The sequence below is a fragment of the Poecilia formosa genome, unplaced genomic scaffold (genome assembly GCF_000485575.1).
Source record: "Poecilia formosa unplaced genomic scaffold, Poecilia_formosa-5.1.2 Scaffold21, whole genome shotgun sequence".
Classification (NCBI taxonomy): Eukaryota; Metazoa; Chordata; class Actinopteri; order Cyprinodontiformes; family Poeciliidae; genus Poecilia; species Poecilia formosa.
In genome coordinates, this window is record NW_006799960.1 from 1,415,985 (window position 1) to 1,443,980 (window position 27,996).

At 40.0% G+C, this 27,996-nt stretch overlaps 2 protein-coding genes across 2 annotated transcripts in view; both read right to left on the reverse strand.

Annotated features, from left to right (window-relative positions):
- Window positions 1-6,103: 6,103 nt before the first annotated feature.
- Window positions 6,104-18,530, reverse strand: nobox (NOBOX oogenesis homeobox). The gene is made up of 9 exons (XM_007547615.2): window positions 18,333-18,530; window positions 16,025-16,785; window positions 12,679-12,835; window positions 11,828-11,934; window positions 11,446-11,591; window positions 11,203-11,336; window positions 9,475-9,721; window positions 8,485-8,780; window positions 6,104-6,702 (listed from the first exon to the last, which is right to left on the reverse strand). The coding sequence occupies exons 1-9, from the start codon at window positions 18,391-18,393 to the stop codon at window positions 6,257-6,259; spliced, it is 2,355 nt and encodes a 784-aa protein (XP_007547677.1). The 5' UTR covers window positions 18,394-18,530; the 3' UTR covers window positions 6,104-6,256.
- Window positions 18,531-24,651: 6,121 nt separating this feature from the next.
- Window positions 24,652-27,996, reverse strand: part of sdc3 (syndecan 3) — a 50,055-nt gene continuing 46,710 nt past the window's right edge. The window contains exon 5 of the mRNA XM_007547617.2: window positions 24,652-27,955. Coding sequence (XP_007547679.1) covers window positions 27,789-27,955 — 167 coding nt within the window. The 3' untranslated portion in view covers window positions 24,652-27,788. The remainder of the gene's footprint in view (window positions 27,956-27,996) is intronic.

Below are 27,996 nucleotides of genomic sequence, written 5' to 3' on the forward strand. Positions count from 1 at the left end.
CAAACAGCACCCCCCCCACTTCTCCACAGCTACAGTGTGGGTACGTGTGTGTGTGTGTTGTGTGTTGTGTGTGTGGGAAAGGAAGGGAAATACCTGCCCGGGAAGGACCTAAATGGTGGGCAAGGAAATACAAACACCTTGATATGGCTAGGATGTCCAGGTAAACGTGTGTACAGCAGGAGATGTGTGTCTGTGTGTGTGTGTGTGTGTGTGTGTGTGTGTCTAGCTGGGGGTGCAGGACCAACTGGGGTTTGGTGCACAGCGTGAGCGCCAGCTCTGCAGCTTCAGGTTGGATTTGGCCGAAGCTCAAATAAACACCAACATGAATTCCTCTTTTCTCCCCATGTTCACTCGTATAGCAAACACACGTTTGTGGGACGGAAGTGAACAAGAGCCATCGCACACAGCCTGCAGTGTTCCCGCCGTTCTGCATGACGGGTGTGTGTGTGTGTGAGTTTCTGTTCAAATTCAAAAGTACAAGCTACTTCCTGTCTGCTGAGTACAGTATGTAATGACCACCGTTTTGTGAACTTCTGTCGTTTTTCCATCGGTCGAAAAAATATTCAATAAACTTCATCACTAGTTAAATCTGTTGTACCCCTAAAACAGGTAAAAAGAAAAAAAATCAAGATTACAAATGAAACTAATCAGACTTTTCTTTGAGCCCTGCGTTGACTTCTGTCTAGTGTCAGCAGGGCAAGGGCCCCAGTGGAGCAAACACACTATAAAAACACACTTTCATCAAGAAGCTCATATACACTTCTTTAATCTCACTAATCTAAAACAGAGACCCCTCTTTTCCCTTCAACGTCCCACTCCTCCCTACCCTCTCTACTCTGCATTCCTCCGTAACGCCACCCTCCCCTCCCCTCCACTGCGACCACCACCTCCTCACACACACACCACGAACAAGCCGCAATTGAGGGGAGCGGCCTGTACAGTACAGGAACTACCTGAACACATTTTCTCCTGAATGAGCAGCAGGGCTAACTGGAAACGCTACGTGTGAAGCGTGATGATGGGTTCAGGATGAAATAGGCGACATGTTTTTTTCTGGGACTTCATGTCATCTTTGGGGCGAAGGGGGGTTTTTTTATGCCTTAGACAGAATAACACACACAGTTATTTGTATAAGTGTATTCAAGGGGGTAGGAAAAAACACACACATGCACACAAACACCTGTGGTTATGTAATTTTGTCATCTTGGCAGATTGAACTGAACCCAAACAAGACGTTCTACCTCCATCCATCAGTGTCTTATATAGCAAACAACACCAAGAGTTTCAATTTTGAGTCATTTGAGTATTTAAAATTTCATATCCGACGACCAGTTCTGCAAATAATACTTTTTAAATTCATTCTATGTTGAATTTATTAATGTTTTTTTGTTTTGTTTTTTAAAGATGATCTATTGGACAGTTTTCATCCTTATGCTCTACTACAGTAGATACAACTTGGACTATTCTAAAATAAATACAGACCCGTTTCAAAACTATGTTTTAATTCAAAGACCTTTGAAAATTTGTTGTGGATGTACCGATTTAATTTCTGGTACAACTGAAAATTTTGGGTAATACCTAAACATTTTTAACAGATAGGTAATGATCGTTGGCAGCACTTGTGTCACTTTTTCCACTATCGTTATATTTGCGACTCGAGTTCAACTTGATTCTAAGTCACATGACTTCAGTCCACACATCTGGTTTTTCATTAGGGAAATTAAGAAATAATTGTTTAAAAAAAAATAAAAATAAAAAATCCACCAGCACCACAGTTACTGGGTTCCAGTTAATTTCTATAAAATCGATGCATTTGTACAGAGCCCCAGAAGGGACATTGAAGGAAAAAAATCAACCCTCTCCTTTGCCGAGTTGACAGCTGTTTCATCAGGTTTTAAGTTTTTTAATACTCTTTACATTTTCAGTAAAGACACTGAACAGCTTTACGACCTACCCTTTCTGACCTATTGGCCATTTTTCTGGGTTGTCAGGATGCTGTTTCCTAATTAGGAAGGAAATTTGCTGCACTTGCTTTTTTTTTTTTAGGGGTATTGTTGCTATAATGTACAAATGCATGCAAGACTTTTCAGATTTTAAGAAAATGTTATGTCATTTTCTTTCTTCATGTACTTTTTGTTGGTTTACCAAAAAAAAAATTTGACAAAATATATTGAGATATGTTGATGTGATAAATATATTTAAGTATTTTTCTATGGGACTTTAAAATGATTTCGAAACCAATCCTTACTGGAAGTCACTGTTTCACCTGTTTATTTACTTTTATCCAGCATGCATATTTGGCGTGTTTGCTGTTTTTTTTTTTTTTTCCAGAAAAAGGAAATGTTCCTGTAATGCCTCTTTTCTCTGCCAAAGCAAACCATTCTGGCCTGTTTGATTTCAGAAAGTATTCCTCACAATAGTTTTGCCGGTTTATTTGCATATGAGTGGAAACCAGTGTGAGTCAAATGACTCCATCAGAGCCTCGCTGTGTGGCACCACGCATTTTTTGGTCCACAGCAAAACAGAAATATTTACCATCAACAGTGAGGTGAGATATTTTGTGCCGTTTGCCTTTATTTTTAAATTGATCAATGTTTGTCTCCTTATTCTGTAACCAATCTCTTTGCTTTCAATCTGTTATATTAATAAATTTTGTGCACCACTTTCAATAAACCCCAGTATTTGATTTAACCGTCAGGCCGCATGCTCGTTTGCACTGTCGCAAAGTTTGGGAAGACTGGGAGGATTTCATGTTTTTGACCACATCCATAAATATTGAAACAAGTTGCCTTTCTTCAAATCTCAGAATTCTGAGCAAATATTGACATGGTGGGGAGCGGGCTGGACCGAAGCATCCCATACCTGTGCTCCCACACACACACACATCCTCAAAGACAGCTGTGCTCTGAGCTTCCTTTGTTCACACGAGGGAAGTCCTGGAAAAATTAATTACATGAAGCTCGCCTCAGTCACATGACACATGAATATGAAGCAGTTTGAGTAGGCGCACACCAAAAGAAGACGTGTAGTGTGTCAGACTTCACCTTGAAGTAAAATACGATCCCGAGCGAAAACATCACTGCAGAACGTCTGAACAGAGCTCTCACTCTTCGTTCAGAAAGAGAAGCGGGGTGTGTGTGTGTGTGTGTGTGTGTGTGTGTGTGTGTGGCGCGTGTGCGCGCTCAAGTGTGTTTCTGTACAGGAGAAATTTTTATGCATGTGTGAATTTGCGTGTTTGTGCTGCCCTTCCCCTGCCAACTATAACAGCTCCGCAGCCAGCATGCAGGAAGAAAGAGAGAGGTTCATTTAAAACCCAAATACGACTCTTACATAACCAACAGTTCTGTTCATCCCCAGATCCCCCCTGTTCCACCAACGCACACTCTCTCTCTCTCTCTTCATCCCCTCCACCGTTGTCTCCCTCCCACGCCGGCTGGCAGAGTCCACCCAATGTCCTCCTCTCGTCCCTTAGCAACAGCTCATCCCAGTTCTCCTCCCTTGTTCCCAGGCCAACTCACTGCCTTTGCTCCTGTTATCTTCTTTACGAACTCCCCCTTTGGTCCCTACTGCCACCTCCTCATCAAATAGTCCTTTCTCTTTCCTCCTCTGTCATCTAAGCTCTGTGTTATTGGAGAGCTATGAACATAGAATATTAAGTGGAGCTCCAACAAGAAACTTTTTTTGTTTTACTCGCACTGCTGGGAGAAAACCTGGCACTCTATTCCCCAAATGTTTTTTTTGTTGTTTTTTTTTTTTCCTTTTTAATTCCAGTCTGAGGGAAAATGTTTTCAGCTGTTTCAGAGGCAGAGATTCATACAGGGATTTGATTTCCACATGCTCCTGTTACTGCCTTGCATACTAAGATTAAACAGAGCAGAAAGTGCAGTTTGTGTGCAAACACAGCAGATGGCAACACAGATTAAGGATCAGGCCTGTATATCTACGACTGTCTGGGATGCCTCAGTTCCAGCGACGGCTCCGTCCATATTTCACTGCGTCGGATTAGTCGCATATCCCACCAACTTCTCTTCTCCAGTGGGGAGACGTCTCTCAAAACCACCCTGCTAATCAAGAGTCCAGGATTTTTGCATACGACTACACAGTGCCCACTGGTGGGGTTTGGTTGTAGGCAAGATGAAGTTGCATGCTGCTAAAAGGTCTGAAACAAATACCCAGTTTTTCACATTTTATAATATACAAGTATTTCTAAGCACATCATGCTCTCCTGCCTGACCTGATCTGTCCTCACAATAAACGACAAATGTAGTTTTTAAACCTCCTGTGTTGTTATAATGACCTGAAAAGCATTTTTTAAATTATTTTTTTAAATAAATTGATGAGATTAGTTTTCTAACTCACATTTTATTAGTTTGTATAGCACCCAGAATTAGGTATTCTACTGATCTGGCACCAGATCTCTTCTCATTTTTGCCATCAGGAGAAAATGGACTTATTTCTGAGAACATTCAGGATTTTTGAAAAAGAGTTCACGACCCTCGGAGAACTGATACAAATTCAACAAGCTGAAGTACCGAGGGAACACCTTCTGAACATTGACTTTATTTTTAACCTTACTGGAGAATCAAGCAAAAACACTGTTGTTTTAATTACTGAATCTTCTTTGCATTTATATCAAAACTAATCTATCAAGTTTCCTTGATTTTACACACATGAACATATTCTTAGCCAAAATTAATGGATACTGTGTGGTCAATCATAATATGGGATAGGAAGACTGTATATTTAGATCAAACTGATCTGTCAGAATTAGCAACAACATTCATTTCTCAATGAATTTTGACAAAAACTATTTAATGACTAAAAGTCAGACCTATAACTGTCACTTTCTACCTACTGATGACTTCAGTAAAAGTTATTTCTTGACAAATGCCAGCTTGACGGGACGGGGCAAGACGAGGTTGTGTCTGGCACCTGGACGTTGGCAGGAAATACTTTGGATGGGGTGGAAAGTTTTATCAGGGTTCCTGACTGTGTGTAATTTCCTGAAATACCCAGGTGGCAGAAACTATAAGGGCTGATTAAACATTCGACATTTTTTTAAGGCAACAGCAAACACTGACTTGCCACTTATAAGCCAGAACTTGTGGATATTTGACTTCACCAGAATCTGCACAGTTCTGAACTCAAAGCAACATTTTTGGCACCTGTTCATGTTTTAGCAGTTTCAAAAGCAGATGCATCTAAAATTATTCAACTCTTACTGCAAAGTAGGTATTCAGGAATACCTACTTTCCCATGAAAAATCACATGGGATTTTTCAATAAAATTCCAGTGAAGTGAATCGTGGTAGTGTTTCACTGGCTAAAATTATTGTGATAATATAACAGAAGGGAACAAATTTCCTGATTTCTTTTTTTAAGAACATTTAAACTCAAAGTGAGGCAGACTGAAAGCGACATGGTTGTGTTTCTAATTGTTGTTCAATGTATATTAGAGCTGCTGCAGAAATATAGTTACACAATAAAACAAAAATTTGATTTTACCCGTTATGGTCACTGAAATCATTCAATTTATCCATTTAATTTCAGGGACGTATGAAATTAAATGGATAAATTGTGATGCTGTCAGACTTCATGTATAGAAACCCATAAGATTGTAGCCACTGGGTTAAAGGCTCCAGGTTTGAGAAATTTACATAGTAAATAAAGTAAACAGATTTACTTGTGGAGACAAGAAAGCTATACCAGGGCTTCATCGTTTATACAAAAACTGTATTTACTTCTACAAAATAACTTATTTTTTACCAACCACTTCGCCTCACTCCATTATGTAAACTTTCAAAAATGGGCATTGAACAATCCTACATCTTATTTTAAACCTGAATAAAATAAAAACGTTACTAAATAAGGTTTTCCTTTTGTATTTGTTTACACCTTCCTTTCTTTTTTTTTTTTAGCATGTCCTAGCTCAGCATCAATCTGCCTTTACGATACCCAAGATAAAAACTTGGGCATGCTTGCTAAGATTTACAGGTTAAGAACCAAGTTGTGCACTTAAGGTCTAAAACAAAACTGTCTTGTATAAAAATATATATGATTTGTTAGCAGATCATCTGCTTTAAATGCAATTTAAGCAAATAAAATGAACCTTTCCATTTGCATTTATTGGAGCTGAGCTTTTTCGCAGCCCATCGGAGTATTAAGATACAAACATTTCCACTCAGAAGATATATTAATAATACAAAATATACAAAAATGTTACACTATTTACACACAAGGCAAACTCAAACACAGATTCAAAACTGTATTGGGGAGAAATCACAGTGGAAGTGACTGTGAATCTCTCGAGGGCTGTCATACTCCAATTTAACACAAGAGGGTGCTGTAGGGCTTTGAGGAGACATGGAGTTGACCTGAGAGGGAAGCAGCGATGACGAACTGGTCGGAGTAATCTCAGCTCTGAGACAGGAGGGTCGCAGAGTGGACACTGGTGGGAGGATGGCGGTGCCAGCGGGAACGTGTGACTGGGTCTCTGCTGCTTGCTGCAAGTTTGTATGTGAAGGGTTAAGCTCCCCCACCTGAAAGCCAGGATGGACAGACAGGCTGGAGGTAGAGGGGGTCTGGTGGTCTCGAACGGATCCCAAGCTGGCCGAGTAGGTGGAGGGACACTGGGTGCGCTGGTGGACACCTGGCTGACTGTACAAGTTACTCCACGGATACGACTGGTACGATGCCACCCCACCTGGCAGAGGGAAAAGAAAAACAATTAAAAAACTACAGCAAATAAGCTTTTAATTGAGAAAAAAAAACAAAAAAAAAAAACACCAAAAGCAGGAATTTCTATTAAACTGTTTCATGGAATCGTTTCCCACAACATGGTACGGTTGTGGGAAACAGTTGCAGTGTAAGTGCTTTCTGAGAGGAAGAGTTCATTGCTGATGTATCAGCATTCCCTCTGGGTTACGGACCTGGAGAAGACTTTCAATGTACGCTAAAAATGAGAAGAGCTATCCAGGCTTAGAAGTATCACAATTATTTAAATAAAGTTTAAAAAAAATTTTAAAAATTAACAGAATAGCAATAATTGTTTTCTATGCTGGTTGGAAAGGTTTGGTCAGCTTCCGGTGTGTCCAAACTTTTGATTGATTGAAACTATGTCCAGAAAAGAGGGACCATCTACCTGCCATTACCCACCATGGAAACACCAAAAGATGAAGAGTCAAGCCCTGAAAAGCAGCTCAGATGAACCGACTTGCTCTGGATGCTACTCCTTATTCAGTTCCCATCGTATCTTTTTCTCTTTCTCATCCCAAATCTCTCATTAAGCCCAACAGCTGCTGCTGGTTCGCACAAACGTCTTACTGCACTGCAGCTGTCAGCCAGCTTCATCATTCTCATCTGCCACTCTTGTCATACATTTTATCCTCCATGGTGATGTGCACACAGATCCCAAAGACCAACACAAAACCTGTCTGATTATAAATTAAGCAGTTCTTCTTTTTCGAGACTCATTCCTGCTCCTTGCCCAGAGCGCCATGCAGTCAGGGAGCAGCACATTTGAATTTAGTCAATGAGGAGAAATAGCTTTTAAGAAATATCTTATATTTCAGAAAACACAAAACAGGATCATTTTCAATGCTTTTTGGCATTAGAACCAGTTTCCAATGAGAAAAGTATATAAACTAATCAACCTGGACTGAATTATGTTACATAATTACAGATCCTTTAAAACCAAGTTAAAGCGTCATTCATTTATGAACCATTGCTGCATCAGTTCATTGGTATGTTCAGCAAATGTATGAAGAACCAGAATATATACAGTATCTGAATGTCCTATTGTTATTAATGCCAAACTTATGAACAGAGTCAGAAAAAGGGCTTTGAATTCACTGATCATAATCCCTGGAATAGCTATTAAATTGAAAATGAAATATAGTCTTTGAACATGATTGAATAATGATTGAATAACTTGCAAACAGAAACATCTGGATGCAGATCTTTTGATTTTGACAAAACACTGATTATGTGTGTATGTGGTTTCTCTTTCTCAGATTTTCAGATTTTCTAGCTGAAATAATATATTTTAATCCTGCAAGAATGAGGAAAATGAAGACAAACTTCCAAAATATACTGAAATTATTATTGTTATTCAGCTGCCCACGTAATCAAAGCTTTCTCAGGCACATTTTTGACTAATCTCAGCTTATTTAGATTGGTTACAGGTGCAGGACCATATGTTGCTCTACAGCCCGTATCTCAGTGCATTCACAGATGTGCAGATTATCCATCATGCGGGCACCAACCCTTCTCAGCAGCAAGAATTTCCAAAGATTATTTGTAGTGACGAACAGCAAACACAATCTGCAGCTCTGAGCAATTACTGCATTTAATTGAGTGAGATTTCCTTAATGCTGCTTTCAATTCAGCAAGGATTCAGAGGCTGAAAACAACTAAATGCATGCTTATTCTATGCTACACATTTAATGAATTTCCAAACAGCTTGGGTCTCGTCCCAGTGTCTCACCATGGTGGCCGGCTGGCTGCAGCAGGATCTGTCCGGTCCTCTGGGACTGAAAGTAGGTGTGACCACCTGTTGAGTACGTGACCAGTCCAGCCGAGCTTCCTCCAGGTGCAAACGTCAGGTAGGAGGTAGGGTTGGAGTCTGGAGGGTTGGGGGTGAGGTAGGGCGATGGAGTAAGGTAGGTCATGTGGGGTACAGATGTTTGAGGCTGATGCTGGCTGGTTGGAAAGGAGTTTTGAAGCTGATAAGACAACGAGCTGCTCTGCTGGCTCAGCTTCTCCGCAAAGTCAAAGAGTGAGCTGCAGGGATCACAAAAGACACATTAACAAATATAGGTATATATCCACTGCTACACAAGAGGTTTAACTGGATGCTGCTGACAAGGCACTGTGAGGTTTAAGCTCCCAGTAACATCAGTCCAAGAAACTGTCAGCTCAGCATCTACAGTTTTCACAACCTGGCAGGTGATGTTTGGGGTTAGGGTTGGAGGTTCTCAGATTTGTCCCAATATTTTTTTTTGTTGACGTTTTTCCCTCACCACCCCAGAGCAGCAACAGCATATTCTTTATACATTCACTTAAAGTAAAAACAAAACACAATCCAGCCTTTCAAAATCCTGTCTTTTCCTAGTTCCATCATATATAAATGTGATTAGGGTCAACTGATTGCTTACATATTTTTCAAAGTGGGTCTTGCTCTGTGTTGCATTTTGAGTTTCCCCATTTCATTGGTGAAATCTCTAGCTGCTGTAAAACAAAGCTGTCTTTATTCAAATCAATTTATTAACTACAACAGTCTCGCAGCGTGACGTCTGAAATATTTCAGACCACCAGCTGTCACCCACTCTCTCGTACAACCGTCTCTGTGTGAGCCATCATCATTTCACAGGATCCCTCTCTGCCTACGCTCAGTCTCCCTGTCAGTTGTTGCACTTCTTCATCTTTGAATTATTCCCTGGTACTCGTAACACAGTTTACTGAGTTTTAAACTTACCTGGTATCATTCTGGTGAGACTGGGTGTCGTAATGAGCCAACGAGGCACCGCTCTCCAGAGCGTCGAGAAACAGAGGTGGGGTTTGGGCTGGGGTGTTGAGCAGAGACTGAGTCAGTGTGACAGAGTTGAACACAGGAGGAAGAAGAGGGAGGCTGGCTCGACGCAGGGGGGGAGGGCTGTGCATGGGACGGGGGTGATGATACTCTTGCAAATTCCCCGAGCTCATTTCTCTCCCTGTGCTCTGACCTTCAAGATAAAACAAATGTTAAAAAAAAATCCCATACATCAAGAATAACTTATCATAATACACCAAGAAATAAACTGTTTGGTAAAACATAGCAGTGGTTAAAGGAAGCAATTCACAGCATCACTTGTCTGACCACTACGTTCTGCTGACGCTTAGAAATACAAAAAATAAGGTCAAAACAGAGCTACAGTTAAATTATGTCCAGCTAAGACAAAGCACTGCGTGAAAGAGCTGAAAAGGTATTCCTTCATTCATTCCCAAGAGAGTGGGCTGCAGAAGAAGTCGTAGAAGTATATGTATGCTCTCTCAAAAGATGTGTGGCGGTTTCATCCAATCAGACCAGAAATAAGCAGATGAAGCTGAGGCACCAGATAGTCCAGTGGATTCTGGCAAATTGGGGACCAAAGTTGCAGCATTTGTTCTATTTTCAGCTGGTGCAATTTGCTTTCACTCTGCACTGTGTCAAATGAGCCAAACCTTTTGAAAAACTGGTTCACCCCCTCGCTGCACCAAGAACCACTGAGGGAAATGATCTAAAAACGTCTGAAGACGACGTTGAGCCCAACATCCTTCTTCACGAAATGCAAACAAGATTTGAATGGCATCAGATTTTAGCGATTGAAGGATTTTCCTATTTCGTCCTCTAACGTTACACTCACGTGTTTGTTTTAGTTACATTTAACCAGAATGCCATCATTTGCTTTAGTCAGCTTCCTGCTCTCCAGTTCACTTAGCATTCACACGTGAATTCAAATCGCACAAGACTTAATTTCAACCAAACCGAGACCTAGGTTTTTAGGCAGATCAGATTGAGCTTTTTTGGTCCACATCATCAGAGTTCGATTGCACATTCACACCTCCCAAAACAAACCGGACTTTCTAAGAAAAAAAACTAGAGTTCAATTAAAGCGGACTAAACAGGGCTGATGTGGATGCACCCTAAGAAACTGCTAAAGTGGTGTTCGGATAGTTATCCTCATGAAAACCATGGACAAATTTCCTTTAATAACACAATCAGTCAGAGCTGGGTTTGCAGCTGATTACAAAATAATTACCTCACAGCTAATTAACTTTCAAAAACTGCAGCTTGTGTCAAATCAGAAAAAAAAAAAAAAACACAAATGCATTTCTTCTTTCTAACACATCCTGTCTGACATTGTGGCACTCCGACTTGTTGTCTGAGTACCAAGTCGGGTCCAACAGATTTACACTCACAAGTGGAGCATTATTGCTGTCACTATGACACTTGTTATGTATATAAAACTTTAGTAGAATTTGCTTTGGGTTTATTTCAAATGTAATGGGCATGGAGACGGAAATGAAAGGGTAAAAGAATGCAAGAAAGATGGGAGAGAAGACTTGAAGAAAAAGAAGGAAAGAAAAGTAGAGGAGAGAAAGAAGGATAGGGAGAATACAACACCAATACATTGTAACGAAAGGCACTGGGACATATCAGTTCTATTAATAGTTGTTTACGTACCTGGGCTGTTAAGACTCTCCAACAGGCTGCTGAAGGAGGATGGCGTCTGAGTGGACAGTGTGGGAAAAGCAGTTGCAGAGGCAATCTGTGGTACTGAAGCTGCAATATGGCCAGAAAAAGGATGCACTCCTGTCCTAAACCGAGTAAAAAAAAATAGAAGAAAAAAAGAAGAACACTATAAATGGTAAATCTGAAATGTTACCTAAAATGCAATCACTGAAAATGAGGTTCTTACTGAAGTACCTGCTGGATGTCTGCATAGCTAAATGAGGATTGATTTTATGATTTGGACTATTCATACTGTGTTCAACTCTGCTCGGTGCAGTTTCAGCCTTGGCTGTAATTGAACGCACTTTCCTCCACTTCGCCCTGCGGTTCTGAAACCAAACCTGATAAACAGCAACACGGAGAAGAACAGGATTAAATCAATTTCAGTTCAAAAACTACACTGAGTGAACATGGAAACTGATTTTAAACAGATGAAACGTGACAAGCAAAACCACAACATAGGGAGCTGAGAGTTGTCTCCGTTAATTATCTGTTCTTTGTTGTAGAAAGTAAATGACCAAATAATGAATGTGTTAATTAGTTTGTGGAGATCAGAAGAGCAGAGGGATGGTCTGACCATAATCCTCTGAGGGGTGACACCGACTGACGCAGCAATAGTTTTCCTCTTCTCTGCATCAGGATAGTGATCCTCCTGGAACAACGCCTCTAAATGCTCCAGCTGGTCTGAAACACCCAAATACACACACGCATCAACTACTTGAAAAACACTTCAACCTTTGAACACTGCAGCATTTTTTAATTACAAACACAAGTTTCATCTTTCTAAGAAGGATTTCATGTGACAAACATGTGTCTAATTGTGAAACAACAATTATGCATGATTTTAAAAACTTCTCAGAAAAAAATTTGAATTCTTCCTCTACTTTGCCAAATTACAGCTTTAAGTGTTTTGGAGTGCATCTCTATCAGCTTTGCAGATTTACAGACTGAAACTGAAAAGCTCAAGTTCAGTCTGATTAGATAAAGTGTGTTTGTAAACATCAATTTTCAAGTCATGCCATGTGTTTTCGATTGGATTTAGATCTAAAGTTTGTTGTGCCACAACATGCATGGTCCGTTAAACATCAGTGTTTCATGTCAATCTGATCATTTTGGGAACTTTTACGTGCTTGTGCGGGCAAGTGTTACTAAGGTGAGATGTGGCCTGCTGATAGACCTCTGCCAAAGAATGCCGACTCCTAAACCTGAATCAAAACCTGCGATAACAGTTTGTTATCACAGACAAACTGTTTTAGCGGTGGGGACTCTTGTCTCACCAGGTGATTGTACTTTCTTTGTTTTTCATCATTTTAAATATTTCTTATCCAGATATTTTCTTGTATATGTGTCACATTGTCAAGATGATTACCTATGTGAAGAAGCTAAATAATGGTGTGTGTGTGTGTGTGTATATAACAGACACTCTACCTGTACTGTAGAGCGTCCGTGTCTTCTTCCTCGGTGGTAGTGGGACGCAGGCCAACAACTCGGACCCTGGCGGCAGAGGACAGCTGAGCGCCCGACCTCGGCCTCTGTTGCTGTATCGGATGGAGCGTCGGGTGGAGCAGACTTGACTTATCTCTACCTGCAACAATCCAAATCAGCATCAACTCAAGAACGATTTCTGTCAAATTCTTGGTTTCCACCATTTATTTATCTGTATGGCTTCTTTTTATGGAAATAAAATTATTCTACTCTTTTTTTATTATTTTCATTTCAAAGGATAATTTCAAAATTTAACTATGAATTTCAATGGACATCCTAGAAATATGGAACCAAAAAAAAAAAAAAGCACGCACACACACACACACACACAAAAGGAACAGGGATGAATGTACAGGAATATAGAAGCGCTTCTCATACTTGAAATGCTTAAATTAAATTTCAGGCTTTCTACACAGGCAGCCTATGGATATCAACATCATATCCTGTCTTTTGAATGTTACAACCCACTGAAAGCAATGCAGCTGTGATTTTCTAACAATAGAAGTTGGCTTTGGACTTTAAGGAGCAAGCAATTAATTTCCAGTGTTGGCTGATTATGTTTCTTATGCGCAACTAATATGTCTGTACACAGGGCCTGCAGGATGCAGATAATGATGTCCTCAGTTTTGTGTCAATTGGTTAGTCCGTTAAAAGAAAAAGAGACCTGCAATTGCGTAAGACCCTAAGGTTGTTTTTAAGTCGATTATATCATCTAGAACTCATTTTTTAAAAAGGCATCACGTTTATAATTTAAATATAAAATAACCACTGCAAGACATTTATTAAAGTGGGAAAATATATTTGTTATTCTACAAAACTTATAAAGTTATGAATTACCTGATTGAGCCCCACCATTCTCCCTAATCTGTATAAACATCATGACAAACATTTGAAAGGTATAATCTGACTGAAATACTCACTAACTGAGCAGATCAAAACAAGCTTGTGTACATTTGACATTTAAAATACCGCTACAATCAATTAGAGATGCACTGGCAGCTTGGCTGGTGACTGGAAATGGGCGAGTTTTGACAAGTTTAAGCACTACGTTAGGTACTGAAAATCTCCTTCTTTATTAAACCAGCTCTTTACACATCAGGCTTTGTGACAGACGGCCACTCGCACTTAAGCAGATCTTCAGTGTGCACAGCTCTGTCTTTCTTTCCAGCAAAGCACATTAAAGTCAACTTGAAACAGACAAAGAGGCAGGATTGATGGATGCAACAACAGTCATTTAATCCCTCTGTGCCTGGCTGAGGTCCAGAGTCCAGTCAAAAATAAACTAGCCTAATTAGCCAACATCTAGGGTCCTCCGTCTGCAGCCACTTACAAATATCCTCATTGTAGGCATTTTAAAATAAATGAAATGCAGAAACACCAGCTATAAAAACATGTTCGATTTGTTTTTTGAGTCATCATCACTTTTATGTCTAAAAATACAGATACTTTATTGTTAAAGGCCATGTCACAAATAAGAGCAAAAGTATCTATTTGCACGGTTTGATAACTAGAATCAGAAATTTAAAGAAGTACTTTGATTTGACATTTGTGAAATGGCGCTATATAACAATACTGAATTGAATAAATTGCTTAGCAGTACAGGGTTTTATTTATTCATTTATTTTTTTACTCAACATTATAAAATAGACTATTTGATAGTCTGTATTTTCTTCTGGGATATGTTTATAAGGCAGCGTTATATTTAAAGCTAAAACAATTATTAATTTTTGCAATACTTTAACCATAAAATTTTAAGTTACTGTCGCCTGTCAGTACTTTGTTAGAGCTTGAATTCTGAAATAAAAGAAAAAAATTTAACTGTTGCAACTCAAACCATGAACAACAACAACAAAAAAAACAGATTTCATGGTTAAGGTGCTGCTTTCCACTGGAAATAATGAGAACACACAATCTGCGTTTGCTCAAGCTCGCTGTAAGCTTTAGAGAGGCGCCATTACCAAATGATAACTTCACACCTCAAATTAAGCTTTAATATCCAAATGGCATTTTCACAGGTGCTTCATTAATAACACAGACGTTTGAAAGTGTGCATCATTTCATGCACACTTAGGCTGTAATTATATGTGGCAAATGAGTTATTAAACACCTGTTAGTTTCCCCAAAATTTGCACAAGTGTTATTAAAACTGAGGGTGATAAAAATAATAAAATTTAAAAAAAATCAGCCTCAACAGAACTTCTTGGTCAGTCAAAACAGCAGAGGTTACAAATAAACTAGAACATTTCTGAAGAAATTTAAACGGGGCCTGCCAAAGCGTGCCTGTTAGTTGGAACCCAGCATTCTGGTGCTAAAAATTAGCATCAATGCTAAAGTAAGCTACAGTGTACTCAATAGCAAGTGGAAAGTCACAGGCATGTTGAGCAACAAGGACTTACTCCATTTAGTATGTTAAAACTAGTGTAAAATTAGCCAAAATGCTAATATTAGCCTAAATGCTGCCATTCAACATTCAATACAAAAAAAATCAGATTTATACTTCGTGACAATTCGTTACTAGAAAAAAAACACTTATCTCTTAACACCAAATTAATAGCAAGTAGTAGTACTGCTTAGAAAACAAAAACTCTTTTGACAAACTGCTTATCAGATTAGACAAGAAATTTACAGTTGATAAATTTTGCAAAAGTAAAAATCAGATCTTTAGTTCGTGTTTACCAGAAAACATTCTCATCTCTTAGCAACAGATTAACAACAAATATGGTTATTGTTAAAAAAAAAAACAGTAGATTTCCTCTGCTCTTTTGAAATACTACTTATTTTACACTACTTAATACTTAAGAATTGTGCAGTTGGTGAATTTTGCAGAAAAGTGAAAATTTTGTTTTGTCATTGGTGGTAAATATATTATAAAACATATATACTTTTCTGTAGTAAGTATTCCACCAAGGTGGTGTCTCTGTAGCTCTGTAGAATTTGTTTTGATTTGATTTTAGCTCTTTTTTTCCCCCAATTACGTTGCCATGGTTACTCAAAATGCCAATAGAAGTAATAGCCTGCATGACGAGATCTAGCTGCATGTTTTGAGATATATATATATATATATATATATATATATGGTGGGGGTGCACACAGCGGTACGAGCCACATTAACAGTGAAAAGAAGCAGCAGTTATTTTGAGGTGTAGAGTAATAAGTGCCTTCCATGCATTGAATGGAGGCATTGAAATGCCTTCCAAAATGCTCTCTTATGCTCTGCTATGGCAGGCCCCAATAAAACAAATCTGTAAAGGTCTGTTTTTAACAATGGGTGACAGCAGCAATACTTCACCTGGAGCGGCTGGGAGCTCTGCTGGGGGAGAAAGTGAGGCTGAGAGGGGCTGTGGGGTCGTTTTGTCCCACCATGTGATGGCGGCACTGCAGACTGGATTGGGACTGGTTCCTGGGCCGGGTGCAGCACTGGAGCAGGGACCGGAGGACAGTACAGCCCAGTCACCTCCATACCCAGATAAACGGGATCAGACAACTCACAGCTACTAATCAGGCCTACGGAGGGATCAAACTGAATTGAGCTCTCCTCCGAGACCGTCACTGAGACTTCCTGCGTCTCCCTTTTCTTTTCCTCCTCTAACTTCACACTGACATCCTCCTTTCCACCTTTCCTGGTTTTCATGTGCTCATTTTGCTTCTTGCCTCGCCTCTTCCTGCTCTTTTTCTGCACAGTTTTCTTTTCTGCAACTTTTTTATTTTTACTCGCTCTCTTATCAACAATTGTTTCACTGCTAATCTCGGTCTCTTTATCTTGCATCTGAACATCCTGTGCTGCCGCCTCATCCTCCACTTGCAGGCTCCTCTCAGGCTTCACCTGCTCCGCTTTCTCCATCTCCATCAGTTCCTTCTCTGACACAACTTTATTTTCTCCATTTAACTTCCCCTCGTTCCTCTCTTCATGCTCCGTCTCCCCTCTCTTCTCTTCATTATCTCTCTGATTTAGCGCGTTCTCATCTCCTTCTTCCCTCCCTCTGCTCGTCTTCTCTTTAGTGTCCTTTGTTTCCAGATCTTCCAGGTCCTCACACAGCAGGCTTGGACCATCTGAAACAGGTAAAGTAAGATTATTCAACCTTTTTCTTTATTGTCTGGAGTACAGAGCCGTTAAAATTTCTAAGTTAAGATGATTAGTTCAGCACTCTTCTTCAGAGACATTTAGTCCTTCTTCTAGATAAATGCAGTTTCTGATCTAATCAAAGTTAAATCCATCCTACCATTAAGCAGTTGAGCTACATTAAGCAAGACTGAGATCTGATCATTGTGCAGGTTTTTGACATGTTTGAGGAGTCATTAAATATATATAATTTGAGTTTCAGAAGTGTTAAGTCTTGTTCGCTATAAGTAATACTAACTTTGGTAAAAAATAAAATAAAATAAAAAAGATGCGTCTCCTATGGACTGGATTAAATGGTTTTCCAACAGTTTTGACCTACATAGATATATCTATAGCTTAATTCACAATTAGTCATTCACCTGATCAAAAAATTAAAAATATATAGCTATGGATGATTACTGATGTAAAAAGAGAAATAGAAATAAGGTTAATTTATATAACAAATCTAAGGATATCCAACATGTTTTATGCCTCAACATAATTTAACAATGCAATATTTTTTTTATATTCACATTTGGGAGTTCACTTAATGGTAAAAGTGGTCCTCAAAGGTACACAGCCTCTTAAAATCCTGGATTTTCCAGTTTTGTAAGACGCTGGGACCACGATGAAACATTTGCAAAGTTTTACTGAGCTAATGTGGCATATATGCTGTACAACTTAATTTAAAAACAAATCTGTCAGAAAGAAAAATGTAGATTTATTTAATGTTAAAAAGTGAGTCCACCCATATACTCTAACACTTTCTGATTTAATTTCAGGATTCAGTCTTAAGAGTCCCTCCATTAAGTCTTATGACTTAAAAAAATAAAACATTTAAGACTTTCCTTACATTTATTAATTTGCTAAATTTACAGGTCACAAATGATCACATGATTACATTTTTGACTAAAACTGATGTTTCTTAAATTGAGCAAGACATGTCACGTTAAAAGTGGACAATAACTTATTATGGCGTCTTAAGAGAGGTGTGCACACTTTCGAGAGCCACTACAGGTGTAGTAAAGGCCAGAAGCATTAATATTCAACCCATCTGCATGTATTACATTAAAATATTATACAGTTAAAATGAAATCCTGCCTGACTGGTCACGTGGTGACCTGCAGGCAGCATTACACATGACTGATGTTCCTCAGGAGAAACTGCAGGCTGCAGTGACCTAATTAATGTCCCAGGTGTGCAACGCCTCGCGCCGCCTCACCTGCCGGTTAATTAACTCCACACTGCTAGCTCCCGCTGCTAAACCTTCTAGCCTGTCCCCATGTCCAAACACCGGGTCGGGAATGTTAATAACACGGCTTTTAAAGTGTCTGCTAGCACCACTGGGAGCTACACCATCACAGGAGAGACTGAGAATTTAAATAAGTCTCGCAAAGTTGAAAAACCAAGCATGGAAAGTGACGACGACGAGCCAAAACGCCACAAACGAGCCAATTAAACAATAAAACAATTAAACGTCGGGGCTGATTGTCCTTACCGAAGTCTCCAGTGAAGTCGCCGTCCTTGTCCATATCATTACACGCCACCGTCAAGTCCATGAAGTTTAGCTAATAGTCAAACAGGTCGCTCAGGGTTAGGCAGCGAGGGGCCGCAGCACAGCGCCTTAACGAGCCTGATTGATTGATTAGGCCTCTGCGATGTGACAGGAAGTGGTCACATGAAAGGTGAAGGTGAAGCTGATGCAGCCAATCACGGAGGAAATAACTCACTGCACATGAACTTTGTTTAAGGTTAAGGCAAGATTGTTTTTGGAGACAGACGTCGCTGTAAAAATATTTTTTAAGACATTTGGAACGATTTAGAATATATATATATATATATATATATATATAGAGAGAGTGAGAGAGAGAGAGAGAGAGAGAGAGAGAGAGAGAGTGTAAAATCAGCTCTTGGTCTAATTGCTGTATTTTAACATAATGAAGAAGTTTGACTTCTTTTTTAAAATATTTTTTCTAAAATCGAGTTGCAAAAATATATTTAGCAAAAAAATAAAAAATAAAAGAATAAGATAAATGAAAAACAGATTTTATGATTTTTTTAATCTATTTTTGTACCACTGTCTTTGCATCTGAGATATGATATTACTAGTTTAAGTAAGTCCTATAGGCTGCTGCTGTAGTTTGTTTATGTTACAAGTCTTTAATATAGAATCGAGTAAACTTTTAACAAGCTTAATCATATACTTGTATATTTCATGTGTTTATTTTCTAATAATTTTTCCTTTAATGAATTTGGTTTATGGGAAATTCTAGGTTCTTGGAAATTTAGAATTTACATTGGGTCAGCAAAAAAAGAAGGAAAAAAAAATATATTATGTGACAGCCTACATAATCAAAGAAACTGCTGACTTGACTGCTATTAAGCTGGCAGTCACTCACACCCTTCTCAGGGAGGCTGAGCTTCAACAAAGTCATCACAGCTGAAGAAGCTGCCTGTATATGGAGGGTTGTATGCAAACTGCTCATTGGAAGGTTGGGTGAAAGGAAAAAGTGTGGCAGAAAAAAGGAGCAAGAGCAATAGGGATAAGTGTATCAGTGAAATGATTGTGAAGTGAACCAGTTTAACAGTCTGGGGATGACTCACAAAAGGTTTGGACAGCAACTGAAGCCAGAGCCACACACAGATGAACAGGACTACAACTGCAGCATTTTCTGTGTTGAGTCACTGCAGATCCTCAGAAAATGTCAGAAGTGTCTGATCTGGGTGGAAATAAACCAGAATGTTACTCTGTGGTTTAGAGTCCTCTTTTATTCAGCCCATAGTTTACTTTGCATTTAAGCTGAAGATCATGGTTCCGGATGGAGGAAGAGTTAAGAATACAAGTTGCTTCAAGTCTCATTTCTTCACCAGAACCTACACGCAAATAATATTTGGGGGGGGAAATGCATTTAGGTATTTCTATTTATCACCATATATGGAAAATGTGAAAATCTAAAATATTTCTGTTTATGTTGGGTTTTACTCTGTGCCCAATAAGCTGTAAAAGATGTTTCTCTTATGTTGCTTACCCTACATTTGCACCTACCAATGATAACCCATTGTAGAAATACAAACGCTCAATATATCTGATAATAAAACCAAATCTTCTCCTTCCCCCCCCAATTACAACCCAGAATTTCAAATGGCAACCCCTTCAAAAAAAAAAACAGAACGGTACCTGCAGAGTGTCTTAGCACAGTGGAGAGCGTTTCTATGTTCAACAATCCTGCATCTAAGTTATTAATAGATGCAGCCGAAAAAGCCAGCTTTGGGCTATTTTCACTCCTCACATCGGAGTTGTTCCTCTCTTACCCACCAGATGGGGCACCGATTAGAGCCATGGCGTCTCACTCTAACAGCTCATATTATGATGCATCCTGTCAGGGTTTTCTGGAGCCATATTCAAATATCAGCAGCCCACCTACCTAAACCAGGACAGTTCGTCTTCTGCAAATCCTATATGCCTCTCCTTCGGCTCACCTCATCGGTTGTGGTCATGAACATTTCAAACGTGAATACTAAAAGACTGATTTTCTTTCCAGTGTTCTCCCACATCCCCACGGACAGTCAGAGTGGGACACATGACGAATAATTGCCTTGCTTTGAAACAACACAGAGTTAAACATGTTTAAGTCTGCTGTGAAGAAGCTGTGATGGCCCACATTCAGCTGCATGTTGTTGCAGAGAAAACACAAGCTGAGGGACTTATCAGTGGGCTGAAAGAGGTTTAGAGGCCAAGTTAATGCTGGCGTGTGAATTTACAGGAGGGGGGGGAACTGTATCGGCACGCAGTTTGTTTGTTTCGATTGTATCTTTCCAGAACATACTTATCTGATGTTCTGTTTCACAGCATAAAGTTTGAGTGGGACTGAAAGCGTCTGAGAACATAAAGGAGAAAGTCACTTCCTTTAGCTAAAGCATGTTTGATTAGCTCATAGCCTCCAAAAGTGTTCACACCCCTTTATTTCTCTAGATTTTGCCAGCACGGGTTCTTTAGCTGCTTCTCTGATTAATGATCTCTTCGGCGTTGCGGATGGCAACGCAAATCTATCTGTTTTGATAGATTTGCTGTTGTAACGCACTCTTCACTTTCAGATGATGGACTGAACAGTCTTGGATTCAGAGTGAAGGAAGGAAGCTGAATACAAATGTACGTCTCACATTCTAGATTTTTATTTGTAAAAAAAAAAACAAAAAAAAAAACAACAAAAAACAGTTGAACACCATGCGTCCTTCTCTTTCTCCTTCTTCATCACATGCATGCACTCCTTTACTTCGGTCCATTACGCAAAACCTCAGGAAAACACATCGATCATTTTCAGTCACTGCATGATAAAATGTGGAAAAGTTCAAGGGGTGTGGACACTTTTGCCAGGCGCCGTTAACTCCGCGAAGCTCTGCGAGATGAGCTGCAGTTTTGGCCCTTTGCTTCAGGTTTTCCACTGTATTTCTCCCACAATAGCAGAAATGAATACAAATGGAGTTTCCTTTGTAACGCTGTCAGCACGGGAAGAAATGACGTTTAAATAATTCAGCAGTTGCATGTCTTTCCAGTAACAATGTCCTGGTGGGTAAGGCGCAGAGCTCACTGACAGCAGCCTCCGATGGAACCAGGCGGAGCTGCGATGTTGATGGCTTGTTCTCTCGATTACATGGTCTTAAGAGATGTTGGAGACTTTGGCGTTTCTGGGAGAGTCTCCTGATCTCAGTGAGCGGAACATGTTGTCAGATGGCAGCGGAGATGCAAGGTATCGAAACATGTCGAATTCCAGACTTGTCAAGAAAGAATGCATTGCCGAAAGCGTTAGTGTAGCAGTAAGGTCAGGACAACTGGATTTTACTTGCCTAAGCCTTTTTGTTGCAAGTAAACTTTCTGTATAGGGTTCTTTTTATTTTGAGCTTTTCTTCTTTCTGTAGTTTTGATCTTACGCAATTTCTCCTTTCGTTTCCCTACGACTAGATTACTAAAAATTGGAACAGTTGGAACATTTCTTTTTTAATAATTACTCAGCATTATCCAAGAGTGTAATAACTTTGGTTGGTGCAGAAGAGATGCAGATGTTGATGTGAAACATAACAAACAGATCAGCTGCAGAGCGAAGGCTACCAAAAGTCTGATCAAAAGTCATTGGTTAAGCTCAGTTCAGTAGGAAAACCATAGAAAAATCTAAGAAAGAAGATTTCTTTTGTGTCTGGTAATCCATTATTAAGTTGATCTGTCCAGTCCAGCAGGTTTCTGTAAAGGATCCATGATGTCAAGGTTTCCAGGACTATTTTAAAGACAGAAGATGCATCATGTGCCTCACCTGAAAGGCCATGTTTTCTTACCTTTCCCATTTTGAACAGAACTGGCGGCCTCGTATCTATGCAGCATGTCAACCGAAAAGGGCATGCATTTACAATTAGGTTAATAAAAATAAAAAAAATAATAAAAAACTCTAATCAACTTTAAAAAAGGTAAGGTAAAAATATTTTTACACTTACATGGTAGGATTTGCAAGAAATAAAAAAAAAGAATGTGAAGAATGAAATTGTGTGAAACAATTTCTTTCTTTCTTCCATCTGAATAAAATGAACTGAAATTTTCCAAAACTTCTGAGTTGGGATGATGGCGCTTCAATAAAAGCAGCGTTTACGCACAAAATATAGATGCAAGAAAATGGGAGCAGTCAACTTATTTCACCGATTTGACCTGCAGAGGTTTTTGCAGCAGGGAGCTATTTAAGTTTTGAAGGCATTCATAGCAAAAAAATTCTCATTAAAAAGGAAGCTGCGTTGCTGATTACAGAATGTACATAAATAGTTTTTATCTAATGAAACAAATAAAAAAAAAAAGATTTAATAATAAGCAAGGCTTGATTAGGGTGACCTTAAGAGGCTCAAACATCCCAAGGTTAATTACATTGTAATTAGTTTGGGCATTCTGATTAATGGTGCATTTGTTAGGGAATTAGCTCAGCTGAGGCACAAAATGAAGTCCGTCTGAAGTTGTGTTTAGGATAAAAAGTTTTTCTTTTTTTTTTGCAGAATCTTGCGGCCTGATGTTTTTGATTAAGAAGCTGGCTGTGCGTAGAAAAAAAGGGCTTGCTCCCTATTTGTGGTAAAAAAAAAAAAAAATTAAAAAAGCAACATCAGCTGAAGCTCCAGGATGAACATCTTCAGGCCTGCTGGTGCATTTCTTTGTAACATTTGACGGTTTCCTCACCATTTCTTCTGATTATTTACACAGCTTTGCACAAGCAAATTGTTGTGGTTGTTCCCTTAACCTTCTCCTCTTAGCTTCTTCCCCCCCGCCCCCGTGGAATTTCTTCAATAATTCTGGAGGGAAACTGCAGTTTCCCTCAATAAACTGCAGTTTCTCCAAGATGTTGTGGATAGATCTTGAAGTTTTTGTTAATACTTTGGCTGCCTTTCACTTTTAGTTCTCTCAAACTGACGAGGTCACGCCAGGAGATTTATTCCCCCGTTTCTATACGGCATATTCGCTCTGGAAAGGGAGACTGCTGCCATTCAAATATATTCCATATCATGCTGGATCAACATTTGACAGAACTTATCTGAGCTCATGAGTCCATCATTCCTGACACGATCCCTAACACTGACTGAAACGCGGCCCAGGTCCTGAGAGAAAATCCTTGTGTAATTTGACGTGCTGCGCCTTCACCGCCATCCTTCCCGTTCCTTTAGAATCACTTCTTGACAGCTAATCGTCCAGTGAGACCATTTATGATGAGGCTTTGGCAGACTGAAGATGGATGAACTGAAGGATGACCCAGCTCTCAGGTTGTGTCAGACCTTTGCTGGATTTCCTCCTTCTTCTTAAGGATATGATGTTTTAACTATTCCTTTTCTCCTATGCAGAGAGAAAACATCAGACCTAAACCATCAACTTACTTATTTTTAAAGCAAACACCAACTTTTCTGTTAAACTTTGTTAAAACAAGAACATGTTTCAACAAAATAGTTTAAAATTAAACCCGTTACCTGTAAATGAGCAGAAAACTGTCAGTATTCCAAGGATCATTCAAAACTTTTCTTAGAAATTAGGGGAAGTGTCGCTTTAGACAATGTTGAAAGATTATATTAGTGTCTGCTAATCAGAAAGAAAACTTCCCTTTCTAATAAACCTCTAAGGTTTAAAAGGAGTAAGTCCAGTCCGACTGATCTTGAGCCATTTTGTTTCCTTTTGGATGAAAACCTCATTTGTCATTCGTCTTCACTTCATTTTTCTATAATATTTAATTTTGGTTTCAAAATAAAGTGAAGTTTCTGGTTTTAATGTGACAAACTGGGGGGAAAAAAATAGTTTTGCAAGCCACTGTACGAAAATGTTAACATATCAGATGATTTTTGAGTCCAAGACTAAATCAGTGGGGGTTTTGGGGTAGATTATAAATCCACCTTTAAAGCTCCAGTATGCAACTTTTATAATTAATATGTTTTTACACATTAATTAAAACCGTCACCATGTCGTGACGATAAGCTACGAGACAGGTAGTCTGTGAAAAGATTGATCGAGAGCTGCCAATCAACCAAATGTACCCGCTTATTCACAACAGAATCTGCTGATGGAGAAAACCTGCAGCAGTAGGAAGGAGGGATGAGAGGAACGCACACAAGTTTGTGATTGACAGCGCTAAGACCCGCCTCCTGGCTCTGATTGGTTGCTTCTGGTTAGCGCTGGGAGAAGGTTTTTCCAGATCATCAGTCTTATTCTATACTGTCAAGACAGTTTTAACAAATATATATATATTTTATAATGTTGACTCAGTAAGGAGGCCCAGGAGGAACATTAAAAAGCCAAGAGAGAGGACACATTTACCCAATCAGGTTGTTTTTTATTTGGAACAGAGTGGCATATTAGTGACAGGGCGGTGGCGTGGAGGATCCGCCTCCTCTCGCTCACTCAGCCAATGACAGAAACTCAGCCTTAAAAAAATGCAAATGTATAAAAACAGGAATGGGAACAGCAAACATAGAGGAGTGTAGCCTCCACTGGGCTTCACACAGACGCGCACATCCGCACCCAGACTCACGTATACACAAATATCTCTAGTCTCTCCCTCACACACACACGCGCATACACACACACTCATATTATTTGGCTACGCAGGCTTAGATGGGTACAAACGCACGACTTTTTTTTTGACAGTCACTTTAGAAAAGACAGTACGTGTTTAGATCATTCCTGCCTGTGACAAAGTGGCGCCTCGTCTGTCCATCCGTCCCACGGCGGACAGACAGGTAGACGAGCCAGACAGACAGTGAGAAGACACAGTCAGCATGTGTGAGAGCCACTTTGAGGGACGAGTGGCCCCACATTCAGCAATGAGCAGATGAAACACATGCAAAATACCCCCACACACACACACACGCATACACACCAGGACAGGCTAGTGTCATGTACACAAGAGCTGCTGTGAAATACCAAGGTGACGCACGCTTACAGGCGAGGTGGCGGGTTCAGATTAGATGCAGACACACAAACACACACACACTGGTGAAGGGGGTGGCAGGTGATTTAACACACAGGAGTGGAGGAGGTGTGCTACCCGTCTGTGGAAGAGCGTGAGAACTGCTGGAGTAGGTAAACACACTCTCGACCACAGTACATTCCAACTTTAACGCACCCCTCTTTAATATACACACACGCACGCGCGCGCACACACACACACACACACACACACACACAGGAATCCACACGTACAGTCAGACAAGTATAATTTTGACTCCCATGCATTTTTTTTTAATCTACAGTACTGAGTATAAGAGAAGCTACTAGCCCAGACGCACTGGTGTGTGGTTATTGTTACAATCTCTTAGATCGAAGTAGGGATTTCCCCCACCCCCCCGATCGTCTGCCCCTCAAAAATGGTCCCACGGCAGGTGAAGGTTGATCGCTTTCGCTCTCGTTAACAAAAATTTACCAACAAATGTAACAATTTTTTATTTTATTTTTTTATTTTTTTGGACTCAGTGCACATGGGAGCAACTTTTGAACATCTCCCATCCTCAAACCGAGAGCCGATCAGCGGTGGATGGGACGAAAGCCAAAGGAAAAAAAAAACGCGAGGCATGCAGACGGCTCGAGAGGGCAGATGTTTTCCGGATGACACAAAGACTGTACATGAACACAGCGCCTTGTAAGAATATTCACACCCGTCAAACTTTTGCGATCGTTTATGTTACTGTCACAAACTTTCATGTATTTTTTTTTTTATTGGCATTTTATGAATGGATGGTCAACCACAACTGGCCGAGAACATTTAATCGGGGAAGCAGCCTGGAGGCTCCATGGTGACTCTAGAGGAGAATCTGTCAGAAATAAAGAATTAGTTTTTATGGAAAAGTGACGAGAAAAAAAAAAAGCTATTGCTGAAGGAAGAGTAAAAAGAAAGAAAGTGCTCTGGAATTAAAACCCTAGTAAGGTACAGAGAAGTTCGCCTGTGCAAAATGCCAAAGAGGAAAATGTTGACTGGGGTATGAATACTTTTGCAAGGCTCCGTAATTGTGCTTGTACACAAAACGAACCAAACCGATTGATAACTGATCAGCAACACCACCTGGCCTCGCTTTGTCACGACGACGATGACAACAGTGGCTTTGAAATGTGTTCGGATGATATGATTTAAAGTCGGTGTGGCCTGTTTCTAACGCGCAGCTAGTTTTTAAATCTGTGTGTGCAGAGTGTGTGCGTGCACGCGACAAGAGCACAGCTCGTCTAAGGTGATGATGAAGGTGATGGATGGATTAAAGACAAAACACGAAAAAAAACAAAAACAAATAGATCATGCAGATGATTAGTGACGCCAGAAAGGATACGCTGATATTTACATATATACTTCTTTTTTTTTCTTCTTTTTTCATTAAATGCTAACTACAACATCCTCCTCTTTAGGTTTCATCGTCATCATCATTATCGTTTACCGCTTTATTATTATTATAATAATTATCACAATAATTCCTCACCATCCAGCCCTGAAGCATTGATATATTATTGATTATTATTATTTTTATCATCATTATTACTATCAATAACTAGTCTTTGTACAGCCCAGAGGAGCAGAGGGGCCACCGGCTCGACGTGACCAAAACACGCCGTGGCGTTTTCTGGTTGGCCGAGCCGAGCGAGAGGTCAGAGCCACCTTCCAGCAAAGACTCCGGTGTCTGTGTGCAGAGACGTGTGTGTGCATATGCCTGTGTTCATGTCGGTGTGTGAATATTTGAGCACCAAAAAAAAAAAAAAAAAAAGGACGGAAGGCACAAAAGAGACCTTTCCTCTCACCTTTGACCCTGGACTCTGCCCGGCCAACCAGACGCTCAGTGTTTTGGATTTTTTTGTTTGCTTGTTTTAGGGGAAGGGGAAACGAGGGGCAGAATCATGCCCCACCTTCTGTTAAGTCATGGCTTCCTCTTCTTAGCGCCCCCCTCCTCTCCTCTCTCACTTTTTTTATTTGCTCCATAAAAACAGAAAGGGATCCTGGGGGGCGTGGGGCTTGTTTTTGTTTGCTTGTGCTGGAAAACACAGACTAGGAGAATGTCCTTTTTTGTCGTTTTTCTTACAAAATCATCATATCCTTACATACAGAACAAGAGAATCTGCAGAATATTAATAACAACAGTTACTTTAAAAACATCTTGTGTGCATGTTGCTTTTTTTTCTGAATATATTTGAATTTTTCCGTCCTTTTTTGTCCTTATTTTGTCGTTCTCATCGAAAAGAAAGTCCCCAGAAAGAAGGCGCTCTCAAACGCTTTGGAGCCGAGAGGGGAGGAGCGGGATGACGAGATGAAGGGGCGAGTAATAGTAGTAGTAGAAGAAGAAGAAGAAGAAGAAGAAGAAGGAGGAAGAGGAGGAGGGGGAGCGCTTTAGAGTATCTTTCACTTTTCTCTCACTCTTTCTCCTCCCCCAACCCCCAGCCCGGTGTGAGGTGCGACTCCCCGGCATCCAGGGGTTATGCGTAAAACTCCTCCTGCTTGTCGGGTTTCTGGTAGGTGACCGTGGCTTGTTTGGGCTCCTCCAGCGTGTAGCTGCCCTCGTCCTTCTTCTTCATCCTGTACACCAGCAGCATCACCAGGAAGGCGGCGAACAAGGCGCCCACCACGCCTCCCACGATCACAGCTAAACCAAAACAAAAAAAGAGAGAGAGAGGGAGAGAGAAA

Coding starts and splice junctions, on each gene's coding strand:
- nobox (XM_007547615.2), bottom strand. CDS start 18,393: ATGGACTTGACGGTGGCGTGTAATGATATGGACAAGGACGGCGACTTC. Junction 12,836..16,024: donor AGAGCTCCCAGCCGCTCCAG/GTGAAGTATTGC, acceptor GGATTGTTGCAG/GTAGAGATAAGTCAAGTCTG. Junction 11,337..11,445: donor GCTATGCAGACATCCAGCAG/GTACTTCAGTAA, acceptor TACTCGGTTTAG/GACAGGAGTGCATCCTTTTT.